The sequence below is a fragment of the Pecten maximus genome, chromosome 3, assembly GCF_902652985.1.
Source record: "Pecten maximus chromosome 3, xPecMax1.1, whole genome shotgun sequence".
Classification (NCBI taxonomy): Eukaryota; Metazoa; Mollusca; class Bivalvia; order Pectinida; family Pectinidae; genus Pecten; species Pecten maximus.
The window spans coordinates 10,226,676-10,254,167 of NC_047017.1; the positions used below are offsets into that span (position 1 = coordinate 10,226,676).

At 37.2% G+C, this 27,492-nt stretch overlaps 1 protein-coding gene across 1 annotated transcript in view; it reads right to left on the reverse strand.

Annotated features, from left to right (window-relative positions):
• The window catches only part of LOC117323158 (nesprin-1-like), a 180,777-nt gene that overhangs the window by 64,203 nt on the left and 89,082 nt on the right, over positions 1-27,492 (reverse strand). The window contains 10 exon segments of the mRNA XM_033878197.1: positions 24-173; positions 790-1,116; positions 1,993-2,485; positions 2,826-2,968; positions 3,784-3,989; positions 5,318-5,326; positions 5,967-6,087; positions 7,611-7,937; positions 8,497-8,704; positions 9,499-9,617. Coding sequence (XP_033734088.1) covers positions 24-173; positions 790-1,116; positions 1,993-2,485; positions 2,826-2,968; positions 3,784-3,989; positions 5,318-5,326; positions 5,967-6,087; positions 7,611-7,937; positions 8,497-8,704; positions 9,499-9,617 — 2,103 coding nt within the window.

Below are 27,492 nucleotides of genomic sequence, written 5' to 3' on the forward strand. Positions count from 1 at the left end.
CTATAGTATTAGGAGTTATCTACCTTGATAGAGTCCTCCAGAGTTTTAATCTGGTCTATCTTCTCCACCACAGCTGGAGGTAACGGTTCGTCCAGTTTCTGGTAAATAGCCATTTCTAGTTGGGCTTTATCCTTGACCATGTCCAGTTTCTCCAAGGCTTCCTTTGACAATGCCTACCAAAGAACATCAAACGAGTTACTGGACAATCACTGGATAATTAAACATAGTATATGGATATGTTTCTATGAGGACAACCACATTCTATTTCAGTAAAATGTACATGGCATACGTACATAATTCAACAGTAGTTTTGTTTTAGTGTTTTCACATTTAAAATACTGAACTAAATCATGACTATGAAAAGACCATAAATTCCATGTACAGACATTCCCAAACATCAATGAAAAGGCCTTTCACAGTGATAAGCAATCTTCTATAAAACTCTATATTCAGTCATGATGACCTTGACCTTAGACCAATACCAATAATATCAATTAACACATGTAGGTACATTCTAAACATCTGAAAATGTCCTGAGAATTTGTTGAGAAGGAGACCTGGTCATGATTCTGAGGAGACTGAGGGTAAGTTCTACCTATAGTAATCAACATTGATGTTTGAAAGATCATGCCAAAATTTATCAATGTCAAGTGTATACTGAAGGTCATTGTACAGGTAAAGTATCATACAAATCTGTCCAGAATTACAACTGTCAGAATGATGAGAAGGAATATGAGGGTGAAATTTAGACATTTCACTTCTCAGTGAGGAAATCATCAATCTATCTACCTTGTGTTTGTCCATGGCATTGTCCACTTTAACTGTGTCCATGTCGAGGGGATTACAGGCAGCCAGAACGTCCTCTTTCTGTTCCAGCCAGACAATTGCTGCTGATATGGTATTCTCGTATTCGTCCTTGTTGCGCTGAAGCATCTCGCACTGTTTTGACTTCCTGTCAGCAGTTTTCTTCAGCTGTTCTAGTTCGTCACGCAGTGTGTGAGACTCCTCGAACACCTTTCTGGCATCCTCAGTTTTACTCTCGATGCTCAACTGTTGAGCTTTGTCACCAAGGACTGTGAGCATTGGCACAGCTGTGATCACCTTTTCAGAAACAGCCTGCAAATGCAAACAATGACTGATAATAACCTTGTACTGGAGTATATAACATCAAAACAATGACTGGTATAACCTTGTACTGGAGTATATAACATCACAACAATGACATGACAATAACCTTGTACTGGATTATATAGTAACAAAGATAGTGCTGTATCGGTATATCAAACCAACAATACAATACACATCATGATACAGGTTATTACAATATGATACATACATTTGTCATGCATTGCTATATTGAAGGCATTTCAAATTTTGTAGGAGGTAAAATGGTGGTTATGTGTCATGATCTTTCCTATGGTTTTTATCATCAGCTTTTAATCCAAAATATACAATATTTACTATATATTTGTGATTTAAAGTTTCAGCCTAATGTATGCTATTATTTTAAAGGATGCCGCTATATCAAGGAATATCCATGTGATTAAATCTTTTTCCAGAAATATCCATAACTTTAAAAACTTAACACCTTATTGTTATATATTTATACCCTTGAACCATGAAACAATGTCAGCAACGTCACATCTGATTCTTTCCTGCTTCTTATTCTTTATAACATCTCGACCTTGGAACTTAATACACATCAGAGATGTACAATTGTATCTCTATCCTTACCTTGAGTTTTTCGACCTTGGAACTTAATACATATCAGAGATGTACAATCATATCTCTCTCCTTACCTTGAGTTTCTCGACCTTGGAACTTAGATGTACAGAGATGTACAATTGTATCTCTATCCTTACCCTGAGTTTCACGACCTTGGAACTTAATACACATCAGAGATGTACAATTGTATCTCTATCCTTACCTTGAGTTTCTCGACCTTGGAACTTAATACACATCAGAGATGTACAATTGTATCTCTATCCTTACCTTGAGTTTCTCGACCTTGACCGGAAGTGGGAGAACCTGTTCCTCAATGTCCATGACTTCCTGTTTGTACTCTGTTGCCATGGCCTGTATACTGGCCTTCTGGTCAGCATACTGTTGACGTAGAGCGATGGCCTGCTGACATTTACGGCACTGCTGCTCCACTTGGTCCTCGAGAAGTTCATACTGGGTAGTCAGCTGAAGGATCTCGTCGGCCTCGGAGTTTTGTCCGGTGTTCCTCAGACGCTCTACAGCCTGGTTCAGCTGGGCTATAGATGGCTGGTAAGTCGCCATTTTTTCTCCAATGGTTTCATATTTGCGGAGTGAGTTTTCTGCATCTTCTACCGTGATACCCAGAGGCTTATTGGCCTGACGAAGATCGTCCTGTATAGCTATCAACATCTCCTGAGCTTTCTCTATCTCGTCGTGGACTTGGCTTCGTGTAGCTATTGCACTCTCCAGCGTCGCTAGGCGACCCTTCACCAAGGAATCCACTCTAAAATAGGCCAATCAGGAATTGCTATTTAATTTTCTGTATTATTCTGATATCAAATACCATGTGTTCAATTAACAAAAACTTTTAATTGGTAAATAAATCTATATCTTAGTAGAAAAAATTGTATATTACAAATTTATTACATAATTCTTCCAAATGATGTACTACTATTATACATACAACACTTCCTAAAACTCTGTAATGCTAAGACATGTGTCATGTAGTAAATATTTGTTTGTACCTAATTTAAGAAACAGTGAGCATAGCTCTGTGAAGTGTTGAGATGTGGCAGATTACAGCGTTTTGGCCACATGGAGAAGGACTACTCTGAGGAACTTACTTTTCGTATCTATCTGTAGTGGCCTTAAGAGTCTGGTCAAGTCTGAATTTGTCTGGTTCATACAGGGATGTGTACATGGTCTGACCACGGTCGTTTATTTCTTTGATCAGAGACTCAAACATGTGGGATGTATTGTCAAGTGTCTGAAAAACAATTATAAATACGATTAACATGTGGGATGTATTGTCGAGTGTCTGAAAAACAATTATAAATATAAGTAATACAGTTGTTATAGAAGTCTGAATTACTTGATAGTTTCCATAGAAACCTATCAACAGTGTTCCAGTGAAAACAATACAAATAGCAGCAGTTACTTTATCTTTTCATTTCAGATTAAGCCATTCATCTGTCTGTGACACAAAGATGTGATATTGCAGTGAGGACCACATAAGATATCTTCTGACCCCTCCTAACCCCCTCTGACCTCTCCTAACCCCCTCTGACCTCTCCTAACCCCCTCTGTCCTCTCCTAACCCATTCTGACCTCTCCTAACCCATTCTAACCTCTCCTAACCCCCTCTGACCTCTCCTAACCCATTCTAACCTCTCCTAACCCCCTCTGACCTCTCCTAACCCATTCTAACCTCTCCTAACCCATTCTAACCTCTCCTAACCCATTCTAACCTCTCCTAACCCATTCTAACCTCTCCTAACCCATTCTAACCTCTCCTAACCCCTTCTGACCTCTCCTAACCCATTCTAACCTCTCCTAACCCATTCTGACCTCTCCTAAGCTCTTCTGACATCTCTTAACCTTTTCTTATCTCTCTTAACCCCCTCTTACCTCTTCTAGCCCCGTCTGAACTCTGACTCCTTTAGACATCTACTAACTCATTTGACCCTTCCTGACCTACCCTATCCCCTCCTGATTCCTTTTGGCCCCTCCTGACCTTTTCTAACCCCCCTTGACCCTTCCTGACCTACCCTGACCCTACCCTGACCCTACCCTGACCCCTACCTTATATTGCTTGTACTGGTCATTCAGTACTTCTATTGCACAGTCTACACACGGCTCTGTCCCACACTTCATCTCTGTTTCCTTGCACCAACGCTCCACTTTGTGAATGTCTTCCTCCATAACCTTTCGAGAACCTACGCCGTCTTTTAGGCGACCTTGAGACTCCAACAAAAGGGACTTGAGGTCATCATACCGAGATTGCACATCTACAAAGTCAAACAGATTGACAAGATTAACTTATATTTATGATTATAAGTGAAAACTTACAAAAGAACTTGCTATAGCATTGCCGTATTTCTTGAATGCATTTACAAAAACAAAAATCATTGACATGAAGGATAAAACTAGATGAAAATTCTCTTAATAAACAACAGCATTCTGTTATTTTAAAGTTTTAAATAGAAATATCTGTGAAAACTTTCATAAACAAAACAAACAATTTTTAAAATATGTCAATTTTTAGAAACAAAACACCTGAAATATTTCAGAAAAAAACAACTGTACTAAACAAATCTGAAAAAAAAACTGTACAAAACAAATATATTTCAGGCGTAAGACAAATTGAGTAAACTGGACTACAGTACTCGATGTACAACCATCCTAAAATCTGGAGGAAGAAAATCTTTTTTTACAAAAAATATTTTCTGTCTTCATTTAGCTGATTAAAACTGTATCTAATCTACCGTCAAATTAATTAATATTAATCAAAATAATAAATTTTTGAGGAAAGCACATGATGTTTAGATTATTGACCCAAACAACACTCCAGTACTAGTACATGTATTATATTTAGAACTAATCTAATTAGCCTTTCTTCTCTTACCTCAATTAAACACGTTAATAGACTACCTGGTTTTTTCATTGTTTCCTTTTCAAGAATTTTAATAAGAACAATTTTATTAAACATGCAAAAACCTGCCAAATGGTAAACACAACATGGTTTTGTTTTAATTAATAAATAACAGCTAATTAATTAGGACAAAAGTTAGTCAACATCTTATACCTCATGGGCCTGCATGGTCACTGAAATCAGTGGACAGAGAAAAAAAATATTGATACAGGTATAATTACACAATTTTATACATGTACTGTGTGCTATTTATATAATATATTTGATAGATTGGGAAACACCATTCCATGTGCTATTTATATAATATATTGGATTGTTTGGGAAACACCATTCCATGTGCTATTTATATAATATATTGGATAGATTGGGAAACACCATGATCCCATGTGCTATTTATATAATATATTGGATAGATTGGGAAACACCATCCCATGTGCTATTTATATAATATATTGGATAGATTGGGAAACACCATTCCATGTGCTTTTTATATAATTCCATGTGCTATTTATATATTAAATTGGATAGGTCAGAACAACCATTCTGGATAATATACTGGATGTATTAAAAGGGAAACTCCATTTTGTTGTTGTTTATGCAGCCAAGAAAATGGGGAGTGCTTCGTTAACACGGGTATATTAATCAGGGAGAAGTTTAGCATTGGGGAGATGAACGGTCACTTACCATTGACGGCTGTGGTAGGAACATATTTGATGAAAACACACATTGTATACAAGTTTCTTACAATATCCATAACTTTTAACAGTTTTAATGTTTATAAGAAGAGATGCCATTTACACCTGTAAAAAAAGCCAACACACGCAAAATTTGACCTCCATGACCTTGACCTTTGATATGACTGTGACCCTCAGTCACTTGACTTACCTGATTATAAACAGCACAACATTAACATTGCCATAACAAAGTAAAGAGAAACAGAATTTGACCTTCACTTTCAGTGTTGTGACCTTGACCTTTTGTTTACTTTTTATTCTGACCAGCGCCATTATATTTCATGACATCAGGCTGAATGTGCAAGTTGTACAGCAACACAGAGCTAAGTTGTTGTTGTTTGATGTTTTGTGTTTCAACTTTGATGATGACGTTGGGACGAGATACTTAAAACACGACCAGAAATATCTGACATATCCTAACTATCTAGCAATGCAAACTTTTCAGAAAGAAGCTGAAGATGATTGAGGTACACAGAGTAAAAGTTGTCTAATCTTACAAGTGTTACAATGGAGAAGCATGTGGATCTATGTATTCTATATCTATGTATGGAAGTGTGGTAATCTCTCATAAAACTACAATATACCTGTAATTAAGTTACCTGTAAGTTTATGTTGAAGTTCGGCGGTTCTCTCCGGCGGACAGTCTGTCTCTAAAGTTTTTACCTGTCTCGCCAAACTTTCAATGTTTGGTTTATAACCCTGGACCTCTGACAGAAGTACCTGTACAACACACACACAACATGGAAATACTTTTTAGCAATATGCAATGTACTTTGAGATATTGACACTTTAAAATTTATTCAAAGTTTTTCTGTTTAAGAAAAAGCAAAAAAAAAATAAAACACAAAATTTCCATTAAGGAAATTAATTGAAAATTCATCTTGACAAGCCAGAAAACATAGACATGCTTATATTTGTAGGTCATGTCTAGAAAGAAGAGTGATATAAAGAATTGTAAATGATATCCACAGCATGCCTATTAGGTGTCAGAATTGTAGCCAAGGGGAAGGTCACGGTTCACCGCAGAACGGCTGGTCCATCTGGTGGATGATGCTGTTAGTATAATTTATTTTCCTTTGTATCGAATCAGAATCTAACTATATGTATTGAACTGACTTGGAATGGTTTTTATGGTCTTAGCACACGATATGATGTTTGGACAGCTCTAAATCTGTCATTCATAACGACCGTAAATACAAGGCCATTCAAAAATGAAAAAATTCCACGTTGCAGAATTATTTTGATGTTTATTTTACCCAACTGCTGCATTTTAAAGAAATCCAGTATTTTCGATATGAAATAATTTAATTTGAAATATTGTATTTATTTTTCTACAGAGAAGAGGACGAGACAGTCTTATCCTGTACACAGGACTTCATGATGAAACACAAGTGTACAAAATAAAGACCAAATTCACCAATAAATTCTAATGGGCTTATTATCAATTAAAAGAAAAATAGTAAGTTATTCTTTTGAACTTTCCATACTTTCCAGTTCATTCATAGAATACTTAGGCATTGTAATAGGAATAAAGTTTGCTGAGTCAGCAATTTAAACTTGACAATGGTTGTTGTCTATAAGTATATCCTGATTAGGAATCGCAGTGTCTCTGGGGTTATTGTCCGTAACCCTAACATATATAATATAATGGTGATTGGCAGTTGAAATATTTGTTTACAATGGTTCATTGATCAACAGATTTCTGTGATCAGCTTGGTATTTACAGGTCATGCTCTGTTTGGCGGCACTGTGACATTATAGACAATTCTAATCATTCTAATACACAGAAAAATCATAGTAAAAATGTATACGGGGTCAGCTTTTGTCAGGAACAACAAAGATCAGTATCTTATAACGGTCTACCTCAGATGACAGGTGTCAATAGTTTGTACTCATGGACATGTATGATTCCTATACCACTCTGTACTCACGTAAAGGAAATATTATTCCATGTACCGTACATGTAAAGGAAATATTATCATTCCCCGTATACTTTTTACATGCAACTATTTCAGTAAATTAAATCAAACTAATTAACCTAGCATTTTTCAAGCTGCTTTTTGGCTTTGGAGCTCTGAGGATGGATAGATAGTTTGTATACAAGGACATGTACAATATGATTCCTATAACGATGTATTCTTGTATAAAAAATCTTATTATTTCATATATCAATGTGGATTTTTATACTTGCCACACTTTTAGTTTCCTTTAGTTTCAGGTATATGAAATCAAAATAAGCCTACCTTGCACTTTTCCAGTTGTTTCTCGGCCTCAGAACTCTGCAGACGAATAGTTTCCAATTTATTGGCATCCCGATCTTTATTCTGCAGCCACATGTTGATGCGATTGAGACTTGTCTGGAAAAGTTCCCGATGGCCAACATTTTCTGCCAGGAGTTTCTGTTTGTCTACGGCCAGTTTATAAACCCTCTGGTGATCTGTGTTGATCATCGTGACCCACTTCTCGACCATCTCACGTTCTTTACGGGGAAGATCCTGGATCAGGGCGTCGACCTTGTGACTGACATTGTCCAAGGTCATCTGTCTCGCCTCCAACTCGGCAACAAGTTCCTAGAGAGAAGACCGATCATAAGTCAAGATATTCACAATATTTGTTATTGTTGTACATGTACTATTAATTATACATTAATACGTATTTGGAAGAGGCTACATGTATTTCTGAATTATGAGAGATTGTGACTTTGATTTTACCAGCTTGACATATTGAGGAAGTCATGCTGGAGTAAGATGAAGCAGTTATGGATATTTCAGGGCTAGCACTTTACATTATAAATTTGAAGCCCACAGAATGACAAAAGTCACCGATGACATACTTAATGTGAATTCTGAAAAACGCTGCTCTCATCTGTATGTGTCAACCTTCTGTTTCGTTAGTATAGAGAAAAGATCGATGATATTAGTCAAGTATTCACAATGTCTCTGAATCACCCCCACCCTCTTCACCATTTCCCCCATCACAATATGTTGGACTGCATATTTAGAAAATTATGAGTTTGAAGCTGAGAATTGTTGGAGAACTGCATAGCTCACTTACTTATGACATATTTTTTGTGAATACTATTAGAAATGTAAGTAAAACTCTTCCCTTATTTGTACGTGTTAAACCCACCTTCTGTTTAGTAAGCATGGCCTCAGCATCCTTGACGCTGTAACCTAGGGGCGTGTCCTGAGTAAGCTCCGCCTCTTTATCACTGAGCCATTTCATATAGGTATCCACCTCGCCCTGAATCTCCTCCAGATTGGTTCCCAGAATGCCGTGTTTCTTCTGACTCCGGGAGGCACGCGCCAGTACATCGCTATGGCGTTTCTCAATCTCTCTAGAGAACAAGTGAAGTTCAGTAATATTGGACATGCTAATATGATTTAATGTGGCAAAGCGTTTTATTACATAATGCATTTGATTTTCCTTAACTATACCCATAAGCTATATTTTGAACTATTGCACGGCTAAAATGAATATTGCATAGTCACGTGTGAACTATTAATCACATGTGTGATGTTTCGGAATTTAGTCCTACCCTTTCAAGCATCTAAGTCACTCAAATGTCAACACTGCCAAATGACAGTCATGGTGACTTCTAGGGACTACAGGAAAGTCAAGATTTCAGTGATTCTAAGTGTGTTTTAGTGATTATGTAATAAAGCAAGTATGTCATGGGTGTTCGGCCTCGTGCAATAGAACGTCAGTTGATTACCTGTACCTTGTGTCAACAATGGCATAGACACCCATGATATATTTGTATAATATAAGGACAAGGTCAAGCATTAGTAATTCCTATATGAAACCCTTTATTACTCTGTATGTAGGGAGCCTGAGATCTTATTCCATTATATAACACTGTCAATAACACAAAAGGAAGAAATTTAGAGGAAGAACTGTAACAATGACACTGCATGGTATAGCCAAATTGGCTTTTGACCTTGAGCAGTGACCTTGAGCAGTGACCCTGAGCAGTGACCTTGACACAAAATTGGCATGCCTTTATTTAGTGTGGATCAAACTGTGTAAAGTTAAATTGAAAGTTCAAATGTCATATCTTTTCCAACTCATTAGTATTACGGTAATCGTGACTCAGTTTGTCTTGTTACACAGTGATAATGTAAAACTTACTTGATCCGTCCCTCAACCAGTTCACGGTCAGCTTGGCTGACTCGTTTGAGCGTGTCACTGGATTTAGTCCGGAGTCCATCCACAGCATCACGACGGTGGTCGAGCTGGTCGGACAGGTTCTGTGAGATGATAAAACATAAATATGTAATATAATACCTAGAGGTCTTACTTTGTTATATCTACACAACTTATACGATATCTACACAACTTATATGGAACGGGATGTTTAAATAAATCTGGGTTATGTTAACAACTGTGTTTCAGCTATAAAAAGGGTCCGTATTAATTATTGATCTAATTAATTTGATCTTAATTAGTATCCACAGGAACAGCCCTCTATTGTTTCATTCTACAATACCTTCAGGTTGTCTACATAGGCAGCAATCCTTTAAATGTTTTTCAAAGCTGAAATGTACCGATAAGCTAGAAAAAGAGTCAGAAGTACAGGAAAGTAAAGGTCAAAACTATGAGCAATTCTGAAATGTTGACAAACGCAAAACCATAAGAAAAAGTGAAAGATGAAAGAATTTTCCGAAAGAGAGTAGGAAAGATGAATTCAATATTATCAAATTTAGACTAGAATAGACAATAAAACTCTATTGAGATGTCACCCACACAAAGTCTCCAAACATTTATTGAGACACAATATGCTAATTGAACTGAGAATAAATTTTATTTTCTCAGGTATACAATTACAGGTGAATCCTACACAGACAATTTGTGAGGCGGACACAGGTGAATGGTCGTCCATTGTTACCTCCTGACCGATGTAACAGGAACTCGGGGTACTAAATGTTATCATTACGTAGTAATTTACAGACATCAGTGATGTGTGGGAGACATTATACCGGGACGAAGTGTCACCTACGATTACCTATAACTGTAACAACGACACCTACGATTACCTATAACTGTAACAACGACATCTACGATTACCTATAACTGTAACAACCAAACAAATGACTGTTAAATTGAGATATCACCTACACCACCTCGTTTGACCTTTTATCGTGAAACACAATGAGGTAATTTTATGCTCAGAGAAGCGTGATATGATGTGATGTTCACCTTGATCTTCCGTGTACTAGAGTCACTTAATGGCTAAGGTAGATATGTAATGGTGGGTAGGTCTGGATGTGTAAAAGTCAGTCACGACCAAACGTGTAGGAAAACATACAAAACACGTTGATCAACTTTTATGGACTCAGAAGTCTTTAATAACTTACCCCAAAAACTTTTAAAGCTTTAGGGTGGGGGCTGACACTGAAGTAGATCCCAGGGGAAGTATTAACAAGTGTGATTTCATTGTTCTGCAGTAAGCCCATGTCTAGTTACAAGTCCATGGCTAGAAATATGTAAGTTCAAAGCAAGTAATAAGCACATGACTGGTAATAAGCCTTAGTCGGTAATAAGCCCATTATCGGTAATAAGCTCATGAATAGTAATAAGTCCATAGTTAGTAATAAGCCAATGACCGATAATAAGCCTTAGTCGGTAATAAGCCCATTGAGAATATATTACCATGACTGGTAATAAGCTAATGACCAGTAATAAGCTCTTGTTTGGTTATAAACTTGTGGCTAAAAATAAGCTCATAACCAGTAATATGTTCATGACTGGCAATAAGCCAATTAATGACTGATTATAAGATTATAACCAGTTTAAGCCCAATGCTTGTAATAAGCCCAGCACAAATATTATTAATCTTGTGTCTGCATGGTAATAGGTCCATAACTCGTGATAAGTTCATGACTGGTAATAAGCCTGTAACTTGTAATAAGCTCATAACTTGTAATAAGCCCATAACTAGTAATAAGCTCATAATTTGTAATAAGCTCATGACTGGTAATAAGCTCATAACTTGTAATAAGCTCATGACTGGTAATAAACTCATAACTTGTGATAAGTTCATGACTGGTAATAAGCCCATAACTGGTAATAAGCTCATAACTTATAATAAGCTCATGACTGGTAATAAGCTCATAACTTGTGATAAGCTTATGACTGGTAATAAGCCTTTGACTGGTAATAAGCCCATAACTGGTAATAAGCTCATAACTTGTGATAAGCTCATGACTGTTAATAAGCTCATAACTTGTGATAAGCTCATAACTAGTAATAAGCTCATAACTGGTAATAAGCTCATAACTGGTTACAAGCTCATCCATTCCCACTGAAGCTCATTATCAATTGCCCTGTAATAAGACAATCCACCACAATAAGTCGGAGGTTATGTGATGTGGTCCCCTGGGCTTATTATACAGGATAAATATGGTATATCATATTTCCTCATAATGATCAATATAGGGTGAAAATTACAAATTAATATTCATGATACAGACAGTGTGAAATTTTTCATAGCTACATCACAAAATGGCTACAACCTTAACAGTCTCTCATTGAAAATATGGGAAGGAATGAGGAAGGGGTGAGATGGGGATGGGATAGTGGTGTGGGCAAGGAATGAGGAAGGGGGTGAGATGGGGATGGGATAGTGGTGTGGGCAAGGAATGAGGGACGGGTGAGATGGTGATGGGATAGTGGTGTGGGCAAGGAATGAGGGAGGGTGTGAGATGGGGATGGGATTGTGGTGTGGGCAAGGAATGAGGGACGGGGTGAGATGGTGATGGGATAGTGGTGTGGGCAAGGAATGAGGGACGGGTGAGATGGTGATGGGATAGTGGTGTGGGCAAGGAATGAGGGAGGGTGTGAGATGGGGATGGGATTGTGGTGTGGGCAAGGAATGAGGGAGGGGTGAGATGGGGATGGGATTGTGGTGTGGGCAAGGAATGAGGGAGGGTGTGAGATGGGGATGGGATTGTGGTGTGGGCAAGGAATGAGGGAGGGGTGAGATGGGGATGGGATAGTGGTGTGGGGTAAGGAATGAGGAAGGGGGTGAGAAGGGGAATTGGGATTGTGGCTTGTGTCTGCCGCGAGGAATGGGGAGGGGTGGTGAGTGAGTGGGGAATGGGATAGTTGCGTAGGGTGGTGGCAAGGAGATGAGGGAGGGTGTGAGATGTGGGATGGGAAGGGGGGGTGTGGGGGGCATGGATATGGGGTGGAAGGATGAGGGAAGGGGGTGAGATGGGGATGGGATAGAGGTGTGGGGTAAGGAATTAGGAAGGGGTGAGACAGGGATGGGATTGTGGTGTGGGCAAGGAATGAGGAAGGGGGGTGAGATGGGGATGGTATAGTGGTGTGGGGTAAGGAATGAGGAAGGGGTGAGATGGGATGGTATAGTGGTGTGGGGATTGAATGGGAAGGGTGAAGGATGGGATGTGGTGGGCAAGGAATGAGGAAGGGGGTGAGAAGGGGATGGGATTGTGGTGTGGGGCAAGGAATGAGGAGGGGGTGAGATGGGGATGGGATAGTGGTGTGGGCAAGGAATGAGGAAGGGGGTGAGATGGGGATGGGATAGTGGTGTGGGCAAGGAATGAGGAAGGGGGTGAGATGGGGATGGGATAGTGGTGTGGGCAAGGAATGAGGAAGGGGGTGAGATGGGGATGGGATAGTGGTGTGGGCAAGGAATGAGGAAGGGGGTGAGATGGGGATGGGATAGTGGTGTGGGCAAGGAATGAGGAAGGGGGTGAGATGGGGATGGGATAGTGGTGTGGGCAAGGAATGAGGGAGGGGGGTGAGATGGGGATGGGATAGTGGTGTGGGCAAGGAATGAGGAAGGGGTGAGATGGGGATGGGATAGTGGTGTGGGCAAGGAATGAGGAAGGGGGTGAGATGGGGATGGGATAGTGGTGTGGGCAAGGAATGAGGAAGGGGTGAGATGGGGATGGGATAGTGGTGTGGGCAAGGAATGAGGAAGGGGGTGAGATGGGGATGGGATAGTGGTGTGGGCAAGGAATGAGGAAGGGGTGAGATGGGGATGGGATAGTGGTGTGGGCAAGGAATGAGGAAGGGGGTAAATGGGGATGGGATTGTGGTGTGGGCAAGGAATGAGGAAGGGGGTGGGATGGGGATGGGATAGTGGTGTGGGCATGGATACCAGAGTGAATTCAAAAACAGTGTAATGGTAAAAATTGCTGACTTTATATGATCTATAGGTAACTTTTTGGTTCTCTTCAAATTACAACTGTTCCAGAAATGTTCAAAGTTCAATTGTTTCCATTCATCATACATATTATATGGAACCATTCAGACATATACATATTATATATGTGTTTGTCTCTGTCACAACAAAATTCCGATATACAGTGAAGAATGTTTGACAGGAAATGGACTGAATCATTTATAGTCACTAACATGGTGTCCATTCAGAACCTTCATGGTCTGTTGACCTGATTACTGACCGAGGGCTTAATACCTAACCTGTCATTATATGTACACATCAGTAACACAGAGGCTGACAGAATCGATGTACCGTTACCTGTATATACATGTACATGTATATATGTAGGTAGGCTTAATTGATTTCGTATATAAGTACATCATCCATTACCAGGTAAACTATCAATACAAACACAAACTATCAATATTTCATATTACCGTGCTAATACAACTTAATTTATTTCAAACATCATGAATATTCATTAGTTATGCATAAAACTATAGCTGACAGTATTACATAAGAATTGGCTACAAAATGTGTGTATATTTCTATTTTAAAAACTTATATGACAATGTTTGGCCAACTCTTCAACTGATTATAAGAACATGGTACCGTAACCTTTCTACTCAGACATGATTTTATTGGACTTACATAAACAACAAAAGTGGCAATAGAATTTGATCTTCAATATTGACAAATGTTCGAAACTGTATAACGGCATTGTTATCACTAAAACAATATTGGAGCTACATATATACACCAAATGGTCCTCATACATGCATGAACGTAATGACCGCAGGAATTAAATGACACCATATTGTGATTAAAACTTTATTTTGTTTAATCAGACATTGAATTCAGGATTTTTTCTTGGGTACATATTGTTATAGATATACCGTTATCACGAGTCTCACCACAGCCAACCTTCCGTCCGTACTGTCACAGCCAATAACACCTAGCCCAACCACTATACCTGCTTTTCCTACCACTAAGAATTTTTTTGTTTTGAACTTTTAAGAAAAATATGAATATTTTTACAATGTTGCCTGTGGTTATTTTGAACTCAGATATGGAATGTATTCATTTAACAATTCCAGCTCTGGACGGCTTTGTGTGTACGACAATATTGGCTTGATGCCAACAGTGTTCTCCAATTTGTATTTATTTACGGCTATCAGGATTTAAGGAACGATTTGATATGAACGATTTACTTGTGCTTATGGTATTGTTTTCCCCATTTGAGGTGAATATTTCCATTGATAAAGCTCCTTTAAAGCGTAGGACCAGTCACGGCCAATCTCCTGTTGTAATCTCTACCTTATCCCGTCTAATCCCCATATTATACAATCTACCATCATATTTTCACCCGTAAAACCTCAACAGTAATACATATTTTTTTTGTTAACACTTGAGTTACTTACATATGATAATTTTGATTTATTTATCCCTTACTCCAGCTAGATATCAACTGATCAAATCTTACTGGGTCAACAGACCTTAAATTCTCCTTGTTTTATTTACTCTTAACTCCAGCTAAATATCAACTTATCAAATCTTACTGGGTCAACAGATCTTAAATTCTCGTTGTTTTCATAAGTACTTTATAACTTGTTGAAATTATAAAGATTATCTCCACTGTAATTTCAAGTCCCAATACCACACTGATTTCCAGGTCTCCTTCATCTTTAGTATTTTACAATATCAGAATAAAAAGATTTATTTTTTACTTATTTTATAGTAATCGCAACCTGATAGAGTTATCAGTCCTTTCTACACTTTTGATGCAAAAAAAAAAGATTTTTTTTCAAAATGAAATTGATAGATTTGGTTGAGGAAAAAGCTCAAGGTCCTTCAGCAATAGAAAGGTCAATCTTCCTTGACTCAATGAGACACATGTATATCTATGGTACTAGGTGTACGATGCCGTATTTAATGATCTAATAAATGATCGACCAATCATATCATCTGTGTACCTTCCAGCATCCCTAACATAATCACATGTATCTATATCATCATCCCATATTGTGTTATTGAGTCCCTAAGGTGCCCGCTGCTCCAGGCCAGGGTAGATATACAGTGTGTTATTGAGTCCCTAAGGTGCCTGCTGCTCCAGGCCAGGTCAGATATACAGTGTGTTATTGAGTCCCTAAGGTGGCCCGCTGCTCCAGGCCAGGGTAGATATACAGTGTGTTATTGAGTCCCTAAGGTGCCTGCTGCTCCAGGCCAGGTCAGATATACAGTGTGTTATTGAGTCCCTAAGGTGCCCGCTGCTCCAGGCCAGGTCAGATATACAGTGTGTTATTGAGTCCCTAAGGTGCCCGCTGCTCCAGGCCAGGTCAGATATACAGTGTGTTATTGAGTCCCTAAGGTGCCCGCTGCTCAAGCCAGGGTAGATCCAGATACTCATTAATACAATGTAATTTAATTTCTCTATACGGAACCACAGAGGAGACAGAGGAGGAGGACAGGGAACGGACATCAGATACTAATTGTCACATCATATGCTCAGCTTACCCTAATTTTGCAAGTGAACTGTTAACAGCTTATAATTGTAAGATTGTTAGATTCGCCATCATTTCAAGGTAAAAGTCCAGGTCATATATTCTCCATACCCTACTGTATGTTAAAGTACACAAAACTATTTAACAAGTGTTCTGTATCGTCAATCTTTTGACTTTTCTTTTTTGATGAGATTTCCCCCCAAGAAAGACAATTACCAAAAAGTTACACTATTCACCGACTTAGGTTCTCACGTTTACATAACAAACATGTGAGCCTACGATAACTTACGATAACTAGTATCATTTTACTACAGGTACAATAATCAACAGTAAATCCTGTTTTTGAAGTGTAAATCATACAAAGTAAACTCTATCCCCCAGACATATGGATATTATGACCTCACTCACACCATAATGGCTAATTTTTGCAGTGTGGGAGTCTGTGACTCAGGGACATTTCATGATAACTACAGGCAATGGCTGTTTTGATTTGAGACAGGTATATATATATATTTAACTTTTAATGGGATATGTATCAACATGTCATTATAAATATGGAAATCAATTTAAAAGTAAACTACATGTAGATGTATACAAATAAAACTGATCAAATACAAGATATATGTATGTTAGAGTTCTGGTAAATATTGCAGACACATTTCATTTTTTATTTGTAAATAACTGTCTTAAACCACCAAACAGAATTCAGCATGTAAATGCTCTTTCCAATAACATTACCATATTTATAAAGCAATAAGCCCATGTCTAGTAATAAGCACACCCATGTCTGATGTGGTGGAAGTGAATATGTAGTAGTTGGTGGCTACCTCACTGAACGATATTACTATAAAGCGTTTATATTTTGAATTGCTCTGCTGACTGAACTATTGCACACCCCAATTTTTATATGGAAGCTTGAAGTTTTAATATTTCTTGAAGTTTTAATATTTCTTTACTGTCACTATGGAAGCTTGAAGTTTTAATATTTCTTTACTGTCACTATGGAAGCTTGAAGTTTTAATATTGCTTTACTGTCACAATGGAAGCAAGCTTGAAGTTTATAACTAACTCTGAAAGTACATGTAGTTCCATGCTTATAAATACTCAACGACAAGAAAATACTGACCAGTAAACAAAGTTTTAATTCCAACTCAAAATTAATAAATCCAGGGGAAAATATGAACCAGATATAAATTTTGAAGGAGACCATCAAGGTAAAACTAGGTCAATACAAGTAAACAATATATCTGTACAATTTTGTCTATTTTCAAAGCCGTTATAAGTAGAAGCAGAGACATTGAAATGTTGATGTTTATGCGACTTTTGACGCCTTATTTCACCACTCCAGGAAAACAAGTCATTGATCTGAGTTGTTTGATACCAGTTCTGTAATGACTAATGGAATCTAATTTACATACATATATATATACACCATACCCGGAGACTGACCCCACTGAACTGATGTGATTAAACAGGACAACAGAAAGTGATTTGATCTTATCTCAATCTCTTCTATTGTCAGACGCAATTCTGATAATGAAACATCCCATTGACCATGACTGTTAATGAAACATTTGACTGACCATGACTGTCATTTACATAAAATTTATGTGTAGTGTGCATGATCAAGGACGTAAACTTACAAAGGGTTCTATAGAGATATCATCATCTCCAATCTGAATCATGTAACTCCCCCCCACCCTCCTCCACAGTATAAATGTGACCACAGTCGAACAGAAACCAACCCCCACCCTCCTCCACAGTATAAATGTAAACCACAGTCGAACAGAAACCAACCAGTCATAAATCTATAATATATTGACAATATCGACTGTTTAGTGTTCTGTCAGGTGAACACGATAAAACAGACCAAAATGGACATTGGTCAGTAATATTTACCTGACAACAGACAACTACTTAATTAGTACTGTAAGAGGTGTGGAACTATACTGACGATATGACATACAGAACACAAGTTAAAGATTCTATTCAATACAATATGTTACCTTTCATTATTTTCAATATTTATCAATTAAGACTGCCAATTTCCACTAGGATGGACCAGTATGATTTTAACTACCAACATGATTGTTTAATATACCGTATTTATCTGTAAATAAGCCACAAAATATCCCCAAATAACCACTTTGTTTTTGCGGAATCATCAATTTAAAAAAGTAAGGTAAAAGTTGTTCACAAATAAGCTCTCCCTAAACTTAATAACAGGAAATGTTTACACTAGAGGAGGGAGGCTTACTCGAGGATAAATACAATAATCAAACCGTTTTCTGACGTTATTATACAAATGACATGAATATATTACATAATAAAAGCTACTGTGATATAATAAAGGAAATCTATACCTAATAATACAGGTAACAATTCAATGTGTTAACCTTTTATTTCGACAATTGTTAAATTTTAACAAAGACTAGAATCAATGTTTACAAGCCTATTATATTCTTTAACAATCAACAGACACCTGAGAATATAAATCGTGGGATTCACATTACAGAACGGGACCAAGTAAGGCTACCTACTACACCTATATCTACAACACTCGTCAGATTCACGGAGTAAGATCGGTGATCAGATTTACGGAGTAAGATCGGTGATCAGATTCACGGAGTAAGATCGGTGATCAGATTTACGGAGTAAGATCGGTGATCAGATCCACGGAGTAAGATCGGTGATCAGATTTACGGAGTAAGATCGGTGATCAGATTCACGGAGTAAGATCGGTGATCAGATTTACGGAGTAAGAGTGGTGATCAGATTTACGGAGTAAGATCGGTGATCAGATTCACGGAGTAAGATCGGTGATCAGATTTACGGAGTAAGAGTGGTGATCAGATTTACGGAGTAAGATCGGTGATCAGATTTACGGAGTAAGAGTGGTGATCAGATTTACGGAGTAAGATCGGTGATCAGATTTACGGAGTAAGATCGGTGATACAATTTGCTGTATAAGGTCTGGAGAAAAGATTGAATAATGCATGCTGCCAAAGGTACACAAAAGTTTGTTTTGTAAAGGTTTTAGGTATACAGGATATTGATTTTGCTGTGTAGCAATTTAATTGTGAAGTTGAATTATTTATTATGATATACTAACACCTACGTTCACTCGTTTTTTATATATTTTTGTTTGAAGCATAATTTCTGTAGCCATGTTAGATATGTTTTTAGTTTAATTGATAATTCTAACATACTGTGTTTTAAAACTTAAGTTCTCACACTATAACAGGCCTGTACATGATGATTGAGATGATGTTTCACTTTTGTATTTTGTTATACTAAGGCTCATTGACAATAGCATAACATCAGAACATTTGACTAGTTAGTGTTACCTGTCGTCAGAGTAATATTGGTAATGCTGTTCCGAGTCATGTAATTAGTTAGCGTTACCTGTCGTCAGAGTAATATTGGTAATACTGTTCCAAGTCATGTAATTAGTTAGTGTTACCTGTCGTCAGAGTAATATTGGTAATACTGTTCCGAGTCATGTAATTAGTTAGCGTTACCTGTCGTCAGAGTAATATTGGTAATACTGTTCCGTGTCGTGTAATTAGTCAGCGTTACCTGTCGTCGGAGTAGTATTGGTAATACTGTTCCGTGTCGTGTAATTAGTCAGCGTTACCTGTCGTCAGAGTAATATTGGTGATGCTGTTCCGAGTCATGTAATAAGTTAGTGTTACCTGTTCCGAGTCATGTAATTAATTAGCGTTACTTGTCGTCAGAGTAATATTGGTAATGCTGTTCCGAGTCATGTAATTAGTTAGCGTTACCTGTCGTCAGAGTATCTGAAATGCTGTTCCGAGTCATGTAATTAGTCAGCATTAGCAGTTCTGATTGGTTTAAATACTGTTTCTGTAGTTTATACTTCATACATACTAGGAAATAACAATGTTTCTGAATATATAAATATACAGGTATTAAATACATTGTACATGTACTTCAATTTTTATTATAACTTAAACATATTCATATGTTGATTTGTAAACATAAATGTTCCAGCTGACTTTCATGTTGATGATTTGGGAGGTAATTTAAAATCAATCGGTGTTTAATGGCTGCTTTAACAGTTGGACAATTTTTCTTTTTCCTTGGGCGAGTATTTTCAGGATTGTTAATGTCATCAATAAAGTATTGGATGACGAGTTTCTAGTTCTACAAAGAAATGCAGATCTCTTTACAGGAATTTAACCGTCTATTTTCATGTTATGTATCGTACGTGTAATTCCTTTGACCGTTCCAGGTCCACCATAACCACCATTTTATGTGATGTTAAAACCCCAGGTGGGTTGTTGTCTAGTTTCAAATATGTATAACCTACAACTATACGTTTAATCACACGTTGGTCAGTGGAACTCTTTGTTGTGTGAAGTTAATATCCCATTAATTACACCCGCAGGATCTGTAACATTGGATGTCCCTTACTTAAACATCTATATCAAACTGAACTACGATTTGTCTGACATTACATTGGATGTCCCTTACTTAAACATCTATATCAAACTGAACTACAATTTATTTTGACTGACTACAATTTGTCTACAATTGGTCTGAATTTAGACTGACTACAAGATTGAAAATATACATTTTGATAAATTTTTCAATAATTATTGAGTAAGAATTCTCCTTTTAAATTAAATAAATCCATCATGTTTACAAATTCCTTTTAAATCAATTAACTCCATCGTGTTCACAAATTAAAAGAACTTTTAATTTAAATTTAACAGAACTTTTATTTTAAATTTATCGACACCATCATGTTTCCAGTTTAACAGAATTTTTATTTTAAACTTGACAAAACTTTTAGTTTAAATTTATCAACTCCATCATGTTTCCAGTTTAACAGAACTTTTAGCCATTAATTGTTTCTAAATGAGAACCTTTAGTCCGAGTCTTCCTTACCTGATATCTAACAGAAAACTTTTAGTCTGAGAAAATTAATAAATGTCACATTCAGAATGAAAATGGACACACAATTACATAATAATACAGGACTCATCATAAAGACAGCGTTTTATTACATAGGAACTTGTCCCTGAATAAATTCCACACAAGGATACACCGAGCGGAGTACTCACCTCGATTAACTTACCAGGAATTTGAAATTAGAAAATTGAGTGATAATGCGTAAATTTGACGGACTTGTTATTTACTTTAGCGGCGTACCGATGATCTCTGGGTCCTCATCAAATATTTAGATAGTCTATGTCCTACACACCGATTACAATACACACTTGACAGGTACAGGTGTTAAAGCTGCACTCTATGGCTTTCATGGGATAATTAACGCAACAAAAAGATTAAACAGTCGTTACCTGACCCTTGTATCAACCTACCTGCTCTATAATCCTAATTTACCTGTAGTAATTAACGGTATAGTAGAACATGCAACAACCTATAGGGTTCATCTCTAACTGCCCTGCCTTGTGTACCTATCCTAAGTAAGATGTGAGTGTCACTTGTCAGGTATTTAAAACTTATCTTAAAAAGAGACACACAATTAAAACAAACCATTTACAATAGAACTTTAATACAATCTATTACTTACTACCATAGTATATCTCAGTTAGAATTGTTAGCTAAGTACCTGTATACATTTATACTTCAGCAAACTCTACCAAGTATATTATCGTATCAGCAGCTGTACCAGAATCTTTCATCCAGAAACTTTGTTTTAATTCTCAACTTTCCCTCTATAAACCAATCACCTGTCTATACGTAACTCCAATGTATACAAATGAAAATTAATTATAATTACAAATTTACCTTATTATCATTGTTGTTCTGTTTAGAATCTTTCTTCTTTTTTTTCTTGGACTTTTTCCCACCGCAGTGAGACACTGTGTTTCCCATCTTACATTACACAAACATCACCAGACGAAATCAACATGACACCACGAAATGTGGCACCAAATCATAATCCAAAAGTTCGAAAAATGTTAAATTTCCGAAAGTGTGTAATGCATAGTAATGATCAAGTATACCTGTCCGGCGGGCCGTATTTAAATGACCACAACCTCTCCAACAACTCCACCTGCTGTAGGTTAGAACTACGACCCATGTTATTGTCCGGCCGTTCCATTTTCTGTAAAAGGTGTGTCAGGTTCTGACTGTAGAAAATCCATTAGAAGTCTGTATAAGGCTGGTTATGGGCCAGAGATCTGCAGTAGGTACAAGTATGAACCTGCCCACCCCTATCCAATACTGATGTTGTGATACAATAGGTACATTTGTATGTTGATCTGAGTAATGGGACCAATACACAACCAAATGGAACCTTGTTCTGTATTTATAGAACTCTGATGTATAGGTATATATATATATAATGGTAAGCCAGGATACAGGTAGGCGAGTCCAGGAAAATTGTAGGTAAGAGTACACAACTATTACATGACTGACAGAAAGGGGACAAACAATTGGATATAGAACCAGTTATGAGAAAGTTACAGCAAATATTGGTTAGATATATACACAAATACATCAAAATCAAACTGATAAATGGAAACAAGAGGTCCAGGGGACCTGTATCACTCACCTGGATATTTCAGTGACCATGGCAAAATACTCTTTGAAATTATTTTAAAAATATTTTTGCATTTTGGGATCTGCCTCTCAATACCATGCATACACGTCAACATATTTCTTTTTATCCAGCTTATGTTTTTGGTTCCAACAATCATTCAATGCAAATTCAGTTGTAAAAGGCTCTACTTTATTGTCCAATCATGACTTCCTCTATATACGCCTCTGCCTCCTGGAGATGTACCCAATGATGTACAATATTGAGCCCTCACTGTTAATTATTTAATGATCTCAGCCACTTTTGGCCAAAAGCCCGGCCTTTCTCTATAAACAGCAGCTAAAGGAATTTGATTATTTAATTCTGTGTCTCCTGTTGGACTAGAGACCCCAGGCAGGCCAGACCCTCCATTTATACCAGATTGAGTTCCCTACACAAAAGATTACTGTGGACCAAATTTTATCAAATCCTTTCATCAAGACAAAAGGATTGCAAGTGTTTATTTTCCTAATGTCTTATAATTCTCCACTTCCAAGCTGGAGTTAGTAATGTTCTACCTTGTGTATAAGAAGCAACATTAAAGAATTTGTCTACCTTAGAGTTACTTCCCTTGCCAATGTATCTGCCCTAATTTTGATGCTGTGCAGTTCCTGTATAATGGGAGCAGGGTAGGATACGAGTACCTCGTTCTGAGTTCTGTAATTTGTTAATATATTACACCCTGGACTTTGTATCATTACTGTTCCGATCACAAATACATATTACCCGTTCTCAATTCTAACATGTAAGACGTTTCTTTCGAATGTTAATCACTGAAATAATTTCTAATCAAGAAAATCAGTCAAACCAATGTTTTAAATTTTTATTGTTGAGAAACCTATTGATACTACAAAGGAACAGTGATATTAGTTACCTGAGATCAAACACAAGATTATAACGGTCAGTACCAGGTGTAAACCACCCAGCCTTGCCACTATATACCAGGTGTAAATCTCTCGCCCATATAACTTACCTGGTAGATTTTTTATTTGCATGTTATGAAAATATTGAATATTAATCATTTAACTTAATTCAGCATTTAATCAAACACAGGAATAATATCTTATACTTTGAAACATGATATTGTACATTTACCATTTAATCCTATTGAGTCTGGTTGTTTCATTGAACATTTAAAATATTTGAAGTTTAAAATCAATTTTAAGGTTGACCTAGAAAATTATTAAATTAATCCAGCTCATGCTAAAAATCAATACTGTTCAATTTAAAAGGGATTTAAATAACTCATTCGAAAAATTACTGTTTGTATTGAAAATTTATCGGCCAATATCGTGCGTAGAAAATTTAATTGTGGCAATACCCTATAATATACAAAATGGTGACCTTGTTTGTTAAACATAAATTACAGACATGTTTTTTTCACAAGTATTTTTGACTTTCTGAATTAAATTTAATTACTGTATGTATGGCTTTCTCTTAAAAGAAATTTGTTTGAAAATTGAATAATTTTTTCTTATTAAACTCTGGTTATCAAATTACTAGCTATATAATCACTGGCCACACGGAAAACTCTCATAGAAATTGATTCCATGTAAAGCCTCTCTGTTGTAGATTCTGTCTGTGTGATGTAAACTTAGCAGATCATGGCTTAAGTCAGTGTTCAGAGTGGACAGGGTTCAGAGTGGACAGGGTTTAGAGTGGACAGTGTTCAGAGTGGACAGTGTTCAGAGTGGACAGTGTTCAGAGTGAACAGGGTTCAGAGTGGACAGGGTTCAGAGTGGACAGGGTTCAGAGTGGACAGGGTTCAGAGTAGACAGGGTTAAGAGTGGACAGGGTTCAGGGTGGACAGGGTTCAGAGTAGACAAGGTTCAGTGACAGTGGACAGGGTTCAGAGTAGACAGGGTTCAGAGTAGACAGGGTTCAGAGTGGACAGGGTTCAGGGTAGACAGGGTTCAGAGTAGACAGGGTTCAGTGACAGTGGACAGGGTTCAGAGTGGACAGGGTTCAGAGTAGACAGGGTTCAGAATAGACAGTGTTCAGAGTATACAGGGTTTAGAGTGGACAGTGTTCAGAGTGAACAGTGTTCAGAGTAGACATGGTTCATAGTAGACAGGGTTCAGAGTAGACAGGGTTCAGAGTGGACAGGGTTCAGAGTAAACATGGTTCAGAGTAGACAGGGTTCAGAGTGGACATGGTTCAGAATAGACAGGGTTCAGTGTGGACAGGTTTCAGAGTGGACAGGGTTCAGGGTGGACAGGGTTCAGAGTGGACAGGTTTCAGAGTGGACAGGGTTCAGAGTGGACAGGGTTCAGGGTGGACAGGGTTCAGAGTGGACAGGTTTCAGAGTGGACAGGGTTCAGAGTGGACATGTGTTCAGAATAGACAGGGTTCAGAGTGGACAGGTTTCAGAGTGGACAGGGTTCAGAGTAGACAGGGTTCAGAGTGGACAGGGTTCAGAGTGGACAAGGTTCAGAGTAGAAAGGGTTCAGAGTGGACAGGGTTCAGAGTGGAGAAGGTTCAGAGTAGAAAGGGTTCAGAGTGGACAGGGTTCAGGGTGGACAGGGTTCAGAGTAGACAAGGTTCAGTGACAGTGGACAGGGTTCAGAGTAGACAGGGTTCAGAGTAGACAGGGTTCAGAGTGGACATGGTTCAGAATAGACAGGGTTCAGAGTAGATAGGGTTCAGAGTGGACAGGGTTCAGAGTAGACAGTGTTCATAGTAGACAGGGTTCAGAGTGGACAGGGTTCAGAGTGGACAGGGTTCAGAGTGGACAAGGTTCAGAGTAGACAGGGTTCAGAGTGGACAGGGTTCAGGGTGGACAGGGTTCAGAGTGGACAGGGTTCAGAGTGGACAGGGTTCAGAGTAGACAGGGTTCAGAGTAGACAAGGTTCAGATTGGACATGGTTAAGAGTGGACAGGGTTCAGAATAGACAGGTTTTCAGAGTGGACAGGTTTTTACAGCACTATACAGGTCGAAGTATAAACCTTCAAATCAGGAGAGTTCAAACGTTTTTTTCTTCAATAAAACAATATTTTCTTACCATTGATAATTTTAAACTAGGTGTACATTTTGCTAAATCATGATAACAGTAGGTACATAAATCCAGGGGTCCTGAGGGCCTGCCACATTCACCTGGATACACTAAACGTACAAATTTTAATACTAATATTACAGATATATTCACATTTTTCATGCTAAAAGCATTTCTCTTATTCCTGACTGCACATATAACACCTTCTTTACATTGTCTTCTATGGCTAGAATTTAAGGTGGGCTAATTCACCATTACACTAAATCACCATTACACTAATTAAAGTCATCATTACACTAATTCATCATTTGAATGCTAATTCATCATTTGAATGCTAATTCATTAATACACTAATTCATCATTAGGCTAATTCATCATTACGCTAATTCATCATTACACTAATTCATCATTACATTAATTCATTATTACACTAATTCATCATTACACTAGTTTATCATTATGCTAATTCATCATTACACTAGTTTATCATTACACTAATTCATCATTACGCTAGTTTATCATTACACTAATTCATCATTACACTAGTTTATCATTACACTAATTTATCATTACACTAATTCATCATTACATTGATTCATCATTATGCTAATTCATCATTACACTAATTCATCATTACACTAGTTTATCATTACACTAATTCATCATTACGCTAATTCATCATTACACTAGTTTATCATTACGCTAATTCATCAGTATAATTTGGAAAAGTCCTAAAATAAGTACATTTACAGTATTTAAGCTGTCAAGGTAAATTATTGTCATTAAAACTGAGGTTGCAAATACATCTCCGTTTTGGATCCTCATTTCCATGTACTAGGAGGACAACCCACTCTTATATAACTTCAATATCCTCTTCCACAGCTTCCTATTAAATTTGTTTGTAATACATTTAAGTTGACAAAAGTAAGTTTTATCATTTTTTCCTCCATTTTGAACTGTTCCTGATCTATTAGGTCAGCCTTCCTTCTGGCCAAATAAAACTTCAGCTGTATTCCTGGTCCAGCTTCCCACAAAATAATTCCAGGCAGTAAATGTCATCTATCCATCTCTCCTTTCATGTACGTCCCATTTTTTTTTTTTTTTTTTTTTTTTTTTTTACAGATAATGAGCTGAAATATTGTATGTTGCTTTTTAATTAAGGGTTTTACATGTACAGATAAAATTTTCACTATGTCATCCTTATACATTACTGTAATACCTTGTGTGGGCCAGCAGGTTACTGTTACTCAGTAGACTCAATAGTACCAGTATTTGATTTCCCATTTCTGATATACAGTTTTGTATATATATGTATAAATTGCTGACAGTATCTACAAGGTCTTCTGTTATAGATGTATAAAGTGCCGACTGGCCGATCAAATGAGAATTTGTCTAACACTAGTTTTGGCATTTAGATCTATCAGAGTTACTTCCCTTCATTTAACTTTGTCAGTGACAGATTTGGTAAACAAGGGAAAAAGAGTTATCTCTCTTGTCCAGGTTTTGCCTTATTTTATTTTATTTACATTAAAAAATGATTAAAAATATATTGTTTTCTATTTGAAAATTTAAAGAAAGTTATCATACATGTGAACATTTATTCCTAGTACATTATCGTAGTTTGTGATGATTTTGTATACATTTTTTAAAAATTTTGATTAGAAGCTTAGATAACAAAATGCAGCTATTTCCCTTGGACTGTAAAATCTGAGTCCATCAATCTACTGAAGTGACGTGTATCAATAGTTTATTCTGACTCTTTTGTATTTCTCATATTAGTGATAGACCAGAATCTAATGCAATCCATGTATATAAAGGCTGTATGTACTATACATTTGTTGTATTTATCACATTTTAAATTTACTTATA